This window comes from Prunus avium, chromosome 2, assembly GCF_965620075.1.
Source record: "Prunus avium chromosome 2, drPruAviu1.hap1.1, whole genome shotgun sequence".
Classification (NCBI taxonomy): Eukaryota; Viridiplantae; Streptophyta; class Magnoliopsida; order Rosales; family Rosaceae; genus Prunus; species Prunus avium.
Window position 1 is genome coordinate 35491272 of NC_142285.1, and position 9036 is coordinate 35500307.

At 37.2% G+C, this 9036-nt stretch overlaps 1 protein-coding gene and 1 pseudogene across 1 annotated transcript; both read left to right on the forward strand.

Moving 5' to 3' along the window:
• Positions 1-462: 462 nt before the first annotated feature.
• On the forward strand, positions 463-4000 carry TBL26 (TRICHOME BIREFRINGENCE-LIKE 26). Its single transcript, XM_088249468.1, has 3 exons — positions 463-955; positions 1390-1673; positions 2891-4000. Exons 1-3 carry the CDS (start codon positions 691-693, stop codon positions 3674-3676), a joined length of 1335 nt encoding a protein of 444 aa, XP_088105594.1. The 5' UTR covers positions 463-690; the 3' UTR covers positions 3677-4000.
• Positions 4001-6280: 2280 nt separating this feature from the next.
• On the forward strand, positions 6281-7874 carry LOC110751848 (hydroquinone glucosyltransferase pseudogene; annotated as a pseudogene).
• The last annotated feature ends 1162 nt before the right edge of the window (positions 7875-9036 follow it).

The following is a 9036-nucleotide window of genomic DNA, read 5'->3' on the forward strand; positions in this document are numbered from 1 at the left end:
ATTTATTTATATTTTGTACTTTTTTGTGTTATATTTGCTTGTAATATGACTTTATTTGATTTATAAAATTTTATTTACATTTTTGTTTCATGAGAAAAAAAGCTTATAATATATCTCCTCTATAAAAAAAAATTATTTAGCCTAGTCCTATAAAAATTCCTGGATCCGCCATTAAATAAACGTCAATTCAATTACTACCCAACGTCCACATAATTTAAACAACAAAACTTATTGCCAAAATAACTGTACCAATTAAATATCAGAAACATACCAAAGGCTTAACACCCAAAACAACTAATAACAAATTTAAATACTATTTTGGCTTCATAATTAGACAATAAATTAATTTATTGACCCTATTAGCTATAGCTCCTTTGTTTTGTCAACTCAAAAACAGAAAAAAGTTTAATTGTCCATTTCATGAACCAAACAGAGCCTTGCAAGCTGTATATCCCAAAACCAAAACACAGAACACAAACTCACGCACGCCGGTGGCAGTGTGCAGCAGACAATACGTCTCTGTAGACTGTAGTGTTTTTCAGACATTACTAGCCACCTAAAATATATAAAAAAACCTCGTTTGGTGGTTTGTTGCCAAAAACAGCTCATCTTGAACACTTTTTGTTTTTTTTCAAAAAAATTAACTTATTCTGGTTCAGAAAGTTTTCTGGCCTCCTCCTCCGGCCCCAAATGTTGAAGGAGATGAGGTTTGAATCAAAGCCAGTATTGTCATTTCACAAACACAACCGTCTACTTGTGAAGTTTGCTGCCTCTTTTCTTTTGTTGGGTCTCGCTTTTCGACTCTTCTATTCTGATTCTATTGGATTATCAGTTGAGCCACCTCCTCTTGCAGACCAAGAAACAGAGCCTTCCTCTGTTCCATCTTTTCATTCTCAAACTCCTCCTCCTGGTCCTGTCGATTTTCCTGGAAACAGCAGCCAAACATCTCAAAATGGTAAGTACTTTTCTGTTCCCTCTGTCTGTGTCTGTGTGTGTTTTTGTTTGGTTGGAGCCAAACATCTCAGAAATGGTGGTTCATTCTTTTTTCTGGGGACAGAGTGGATGAGTCTGTGTCTGTAAATGTACTAGGCTTGAGAAAGTTTCCTTTTTGACACTAATTTATTTTTCCCATCTCCTTTCCTATCACATCCTCCATGCATGAATGATGAATTAGCAATTTCTTCATTTGAAAACTCACCAAAATTTCTCATCTGATTTCTCTCTCTACTTGATTTTTGCAATTTTGTTAGTGAATTCTGTTTTCTGTAACTGTTGATGAAAAACTCAGACAAAATAAGGTCGCTGCACTGTAAAGTTAAAAAAGCCTTTCTCATAATGCTTCTTTGAACCTTTGCTAGCCTCTGATTTATTTACTTTTTACAAATGTAGTGGCAGTAAAATGTGACATTTTTACTGGAGATTGGGTACCAGACTCATCAGGACCAAGATACACTAATGAAAGCTGCCGTGTTATGGAATCTCATCAAAATTGTATGAAGAATGGCCGCCCTGATTCAGGCTACATTTACTGGAGGTGGAAGCCAAGAGACTGTGAGCTACCCAAGTTCAATCCACAAAGGTTTCTTGCTCTAATGAGGAACAAATGGTGGGCTTTCGTCGGCGATTCGATCTCGCGTAACCATGTGCAGTCATTGATTTGCATCCTCTCTCAGGTACATTTTAAAGCATTCAAGATTGCTTAGATCAAACTAAAATTTGTTGATTTTGTTGAAAAATGGCATTTTACTTGCAATTGTTGAAACCTTAGCCACTTTTTCTCTTTGGAGATTGAATGGAAACCTAGTTAGATTAAACTATGTTGTGTGGGGACATGTGGTTTATGTGTATGAGTCACGGGGCTTAGGTCTTACTGGCTTTGCTTCCAAAAATCATTCAAACTTTTACTTCGCTTCTCTGGCACGTCTGTCTTAACTCTTGATCTTTAATTAGCGATCCTAATTCCAACAATTAATTTTGATTTTAGTTGTGGACTACAGCTGCACTTTCATGGTGACCACTGCTTTCTAATTGGTTATAGAGTCTTTTTCATAGCAAGTTTACCTACCATGTATGTGGGATCATAATTGGTTCAGATTCAACGTCGTTTTTGGACCTTTAATGATTGCTGGTGTATGCATAGCTCCAATAGGTTTTCATATGTAATTATCAGCATGAAAGAATATAGAATTGTTGACCGACTAGTTCTTGATTTAGTGGTACTTCTTTTTCCAATGTGTTGGAAAAGGCCCCGAGTTCGAAAGAGTCTACAATTGTCACTTATTACCCACTAGAATGTCAAAATTTCCCAGCTTTCCTAGCTTTGTTGGTAAGGGAGTCTTAGACAAGCCAATAGTGAAATGGCTTTTAGTTATTGAGAGTTGTGTTAAAAACATAAAAAATCGAAGAACTTTTTGGGTGTGATCATTTAGGAAATTGGAGGATATGATATTTGAGCCAAGGACCTGCCTTGTAGTTGTAGAGAAGAGATGTGGTTATGAATTGAGTAACTTTTAGCCACAAAAAATGGGATAATTGAGGTCCTGATTTTTGAGCTAAGGACCGCCTTATATGGTATATTTTCATTTAAGCCCTATCTATATTTTCATTCAAGTTCTAACCCCCACGACACCTTGATAATGTGTGTGAGACAACCCCCCTCTCACAATATCGCTTGTATAAAATAATAATAATAATAATAATAATTTTTTAACCATATAATTCCTGTATAGATACAGGACCTACCATGATCTGACATGTTGTAGATTAAACTTGCTGCCTCAACTGGTTATCTGTTTGTGACTTGTTTTATAGCGTTGCATATATTCTTTGATGGCTTTCGATTATTTGGTACCAAAATGTTGATCACATTTCAGTGGTTATGTCCCCACAGGTGGAGCAAGCTGTTGAAGTATACCATGACAAAGAATACAGGTCTAAAAGATGGCATTTCCCATCTTACAACTTCACCCTTTCGGTAATTTGGACTCCGTTCCTCATTGGAGCAGATATTTTCGAAGACATGAATGGAGTTTCTACTTCCGAAATTCAGCTTTATCTTGACAAGATCGACAAGACATGGACTGATCAATACAACAGCTTTGATTACGCGGTGATTGGCGTCGGCAAATGGTTCCTTAAGACATCAATTTACCATGAGAACAACACAGTCAGCGGCTGCCATTCCTGCCCCGGAAAGAACTTAACTGAGTTAGGATTTGAGTACAGCTACCGCAGTGCTCTCCGTGTGGTTTTCAATTTCATCACGCATTCGGATCATAAAGCGTCTGTATTCTTCAGAACCACCACGCCAGACCACTTTGAGAATGGAGAGTGGTTCAGTGGTGGGCATTGTAATAGATCGGTGCCGTTCAAAGAAGGTGAGGTTGATTTAAAAGATGAAGATAATGTAATGCGTAACATTGAGTTGGAAGAATTTGAGAAGGCTGCAGCCAAAGGATCCGAAGAGAGGGTGAATTTGAAGCTACTGGACACAACCCATCTCTCATTGTTGAGATCTGATGGGCACCCAGGTCCGTACAGGCAATTCCAGCCATTTGCCAAGGATAAAAATGCCAAAGTTCAGAATGATTGCTTACATTGGTGCTTGCCTGGGCCAATAGATACTTGGAATGATTTGGTGATGGAATTGTTGGTCAACGGTGACAAATATCGATGACCAAACCATTTTATTTACCTTGGCTTATTGACCTCTCAGAATTCTTGGCCGGAATCAAAGTTTTGTGTTTTCGGATTTAAGGTTCGGAAATACTTCATAAGCATTTGCAGGGGTTGTTTATCCTGTGAGCAATTCTGTGCGTTAAAGAACAGGGAAGCCATGAAACGTAGAGAAGGCTTGCGAGCTCGCAAAGATGTGTGAACTTTTTATTTTTTTGCTGTTTCAGATTCTTTGGCCAAGCTGCAAAATCTTATACCCTTTGTATTACACTTAACTTATCTATGAAATCACAAATCCTATAAAAATCCCTTCATTTCTGTAAAAGCCTAGTATCTGTCTTTACTGAACAGAAAAGCATGCAAAAGGACGCATATTTATATTCAAGAAGCTATTTACCTGACTATTTACCAGTCGTCCTGCCACAAAAAAAGAACTACTAGCATTATGTAGAAATCCAAAAGTTCATCTTTAGGAAGCCATTTACCAGTCTCCCTGCCTCACTAGTTCTATCTCCAAGTACTATTGCTGGGATCCAATGAACTAATAAACCAAAGGGTAAAAACAGATCACATCAACTCTTGAAATGAAAGCTCTTATAATGAAAGCAAATCGAATTTCATGGATTCTTAGCTTGATTCAAAATCAAAGCAATGTTAGGACAACAGAGAACACAAATGCAGGGAACTTGCTCCACAACCTTCAAATCAGAACTCACATTTCAATTCTGGATTATTAACTAACAAGTCACATCTGAAAGTGCAACATCACCACAAGTTTGCAGAACAACATGTTCAAGAAATATAGACAGAAAGCTAAAAAGCTTGGGTCGCATTGAAAATGCAACTCTTCACCTTTCTCCTCTTATTTGCTTGAAGTGGACGCTTCTGCCTTCCTTGGCTCCGACTTCATCCAATCCTGCGTAATTAAACATAATGCTAAATACAATGTTCATGTCTCAAATCAAATTCAGCAAATATACAACACAACCCTGCTCTTGCTTCAAAAAATTCAAGCTGTTGTTCTAAGAAAGTGGCAGCTGTTTTATACATTTAATTGCAATTTTTTCAAACAGCAATTGAACATATTAAACCACAGTAAGCCTCAATTTGGTAAGCTAAAACACTGGATTTAGTATCATTTTGCAGGAATTTAGGCATATTAAACACAGTTCAAATTGATGGAAAATACAAAAAGAGCTAAATTCATAAAACTTGAATTAAGAAAGTGAAGCAGTGAAACCCTAGAATTTTTTTTTTCTCGACGAAGCCAGATCTATACTCAACAATCGAAACCCAATACCCTAATTCGGATCAATTGATAGTTTAGCAGAAAATCGCGGATTTTAAACGAAGAAATAGTCGAATTGCTGAATCTGAAAATAAATTAAACGAACAACGAAATGAATAAAAGGGAAAATTACGTTCTCAATGAGAAGGTAGTGGCCGACGACTACGGTGCCTACTATGCCTCCCAAGATCGCGACTGGTCCAGTTAACAGGCTCCATTTCCGGTATATCATCTTCTTCTTTTTCTTCTTCTTCCCTTCTGTCGCTGAGGCTCAGGCGTCTGGTGCGTTTTCGCTTCCTTAATTTGGTTCCATTGTACAAATAGGCCCCAGCTTTTTTGGGCTCAGCTTGGGCTTCTCAAAGTCTAAAAAGGCCCCAATTTTTTGGGGCTTTGTTTGAACACCATGATCTGCTTGGTGCATTCAACTTTTTCTTTTTTCTTGTTCTTATGATTTCCATACTTCTTTTTAAGGGCATTTCCAATCATAGTCTTTAAATGGGGATCTAAAAATGATGGATAGAAACCCATTTAGAGCTCCGTCGATCAGAATATGCTAGGCTCTAAAAGTATCTTTCCTACAATGGGGGGCTCTACATCCGAGGCTCTCTATGAATTTTTTATGATGTAATTTGTTTTACGTGTTAATTTTTGTTGTTATTAACTTAATTTGTTTTATTGTATGTTTATGTTATGTTAGTTTTTTTTTAATGAACATTTCTACCCAAAAAAAAAAATCAAAATTTAGAGTAGTAATTCTAAAGGTAAATTATAATTTAAAATAAAAAATAAAAAATCAACATTTCTAGCCCATTTATAATTAAAAAAATGGAAGTGGTAATTCTAAAAGTAAATTATAACAATTGAAAGCAAAAGAAAGAAAAAAAAAAGAGAAGGAATATCAAATCAAAAAAGAAGAAAATAGAAAACAAAAAACAAAAGGGGTAGTAAAACATTAAACAAAGCCTTATGTATGCTTCAACTTTTAAAAATGTGGGACCCGCTTATTTAGAGACAGCTCTGATGGGGATTTATGATATAGGGCCCGAAATCTCTTCCATTTGGATGCCTTTTGACACATGAGCTCTACATTATTGAGCCCTATGCTTGAGTAGGCTCTAGACGAAGTGACTAGAAATTAAGTTAGAGAGGCGATTGATCAACTAAAAAAAATCCAAATGGTCAATCTCTCTGGAACCCTTGAGCAAATACTACCTGAGTCATTGTAATTCCAGAACTTCCAGGACTGAAAACTTCACTAAAGAGTAAAGACTATATAATAGTTCTTTCTACCTTCCCCCATCATTCTTCACAACCACAATGGAAGAAAACAAATACACAACACCTCATGTAGTCATGGTACCAAGTCCAGGCATGGGTCACCTTATCCCACTAGTTCAGCTAGCCAAGCTCTTTGTCCACCACCACAACTTCACCATCACATTTTTAATCCCAACAATTGGGTCGTCTCCACCCAAACCCCAAATTTCCATTCTTCAGACCCTACCTCCACAATCCACAACCTATTTCTTTCTCCCTCCAATTTCCTTTGATTACCTACCACCAGAAACCAAAGCAGAAACAAAAATAACCCTAGCTGTCACACGCTCGATTTCTTCGATTCGTGACTTTTTCGAGTCCTTGGCTGAAAATGCCAACTTGGTAGCATTGGTGGTTGATATTTTTGGCACGGACGCTTTTGATGTTGCACATCAGTTCAATGTGTCACCTTACTTATATTGGCCCTCTATGACTATGGGGTTAATTTTGTTACTTTATATGCCTAAGCTTGACAGCTTGGTCTCTTCTGAATACACAGACTTGGCTGAACCAGTGAAGTTACCTGGGTGCACACCAATTTGTGGTAGAGATTTTCCAGAGCCATTTCAGGACCGAAAAGATGAAGCATACAAATTGTTTCTTCACCATGGGAAAAGGGTTGGTTTGGCTGAGGGAATTATAGTGAATAGCTTCGTGGAATTGGAGCTAGATCCTATAAAGGCTTTGCAAGATGATATTGAGCTTTGTAGACCACCGGTTTACCCAATTGGACCGCTTTTACAGACCGGTTCATGTGGTTGGGCGGAACCGGCTGGTGGGTTAGAGTGTTTAAGATGGTTGGATGATCAGCCAACTGGGTCTGTTTTGTTTGTGTCATTTGGGAGTGGAGGTACTCTCTCTTCTGAACAGCTCACTGAATTGGCATTAGGTCTTGAAATGAGTGGGACTAAATTTTTATGGGTTGTGAGAAGCCCAGATAACAAAGCTTCAAATGCATCATTTTTTAGTGTCCATAGCCAAACAGACCCTTTGGGGTGCCTACCATATGGGTTTGTGGAGAGGACCAAAAGGCAAGGTCTTTTGGTGCCATCATGGGCCCCACAAACTGAGGTCCTTGGCCACGGCTCAGTTGGTGGGTTTTTAAGTCACTGTGGATGGAATTCAATCCTTGAGAGCATTGTGAATGGTGTGCCTCTGATTGCTTGGCCTTTGTATGCAGAGCAGAAAATGAATGCAGTTGTGTTGAGTGAGGTTTTAAAAGTGGCATTGAGGCCTAAAGCTGATGAAAATGGCATTGTGGGAAGGGAGGAGATTGCTAGGGTTGTGAAGGAACTAATGGAAGGGGAAGAAGGGTTTAGGGTTCGTGATCAAATGAATGCTTGGAAGGAAGCTGCTATGAAGGCAAAGAGTGAAGAGGGTTCTTCTACAAAGTCACTATCTGAGTTAGTGACCAAGTGGAAGAAACACAAGAAGTAATTAGGGTGCTGTTGATTTTCCATTTCCATTCTCCATTTCATAATTTATATTAAGGGGAGCTTGAAATGTGGTACTCATGCTTAATGTAATTCTCAACCTGATTGTATTTCAAATATAATTATCTTAGTAGCTAGCTAACTCTTGATCGAGTGATATTTCTATCAGTTCCCAATGTTGGACAAATGGTCCTCCAACTTCAATTTCCAAAATTGTTCCCGTGGTCTTTTAACTTCAATTTCATTAGGACAAATATTCTTGTCGTCAATTTTGTTAACTTTTCTATTAAATGTAAGAGCAAAATAGTACCGTTTTTTTGTCAATTTTGTTATCTTTCGAATCTCGTGCTCTTCTTACTTGTAAACTCCCCTATTCATCCATCACAATCCAGGATAAAATAATGTTTAGATATGGAGGAGGGGGATGGTTCTGGATTTCCCCCACCCAAAAAAAACCCAAAAGAAAAACTCACAACAATTGTTTGACACCTATGCAGTTAGTACCCATCATTCAAACTCAAAAAAAAAAAAAACTGATGGAGAAATTTCTTAATAAAGTGGCATTAAACATTCAATTAGAACCTAATCGATGTATGATGATAATGACCCCACGTCTAATTAACCTTAATCCAATAATCTTAATAATGTTTTGTTGGTGAGTAAGCAATATCTTAATCATTATCCTCAGCCTCCACAACAATGGATCCAAGGGCTGCTGCAAAAGACTCCAACATCAAATTTGGAACTTCTTTTAGCGTCATACTTTCATCATCATAAGGTCATCACTGCTTTGATTATGTCAACCCGATTTCATTTCTAATATTAATTTATTAAGTGCGGTCTAATTATTTTCCTCAATTTGAAGTCTTCTTTGGTGACTTCCAAAACATGGTAGAACTTTTAGGTGTACTTGATTAGCTTCCAAGAAGTATCTCAATATTTCTTTTTCGCCTTTTTCATCTCACAAAAAGATATTTCTATTGAATTATAAAAAATAAAAAAAATAAAAAAAGTATTATGTAGCTATGTGATGATCTGTAACATCGTGAAAAGTCAATTTTGTTTACAAAGTCTCTTGTGGTGACTGAAAGGGGAGGAGGAAGGAGAAGTACTTCTTTTTGCTAATTTGTCAATCCAATCATATTCTTCCAAAACTCTCCTTTTAAAATTTCTTAGTTTCTCTAAATCAAGTTTACCACACATTTGAAGGAGTTTTGCTAATCTGCCCTTTTGTTGTTGTTTTCATTATTGTCAATTTAGGTTATTTGTTCACTATTATACGCAATTTGATTGATAAAGACCAATTTTCCAAACTTCATCCTA

What these genes read in the sequence shown, in the direction of transcription:
- TBL26 (XM_088249468.1), top strand. Translation starts at nt 691, where the DNA reads ATGTTGAAGGAGATGAGGTTTGAATCAAAGCCAGTATTGTCATTTCAC. An exon ending in CAGCCAAACATCTCAAAATG is followed by an intron (nt 956 to 1,389) that starts GTAAGTACTTTT and finishes TTACAAATGTAG; the next exon opens with TGGCAGTAAAATGTGACATT. An exon ending in TGATTTGCATCCTCTCTCAG is followed by an intron (nt 1,674 to 2,890) that starts GTACATTTTAAA and finishes ATGTCCCCACAG; the next exon opens with GTGGAGCAAGCTGTTGAAGT.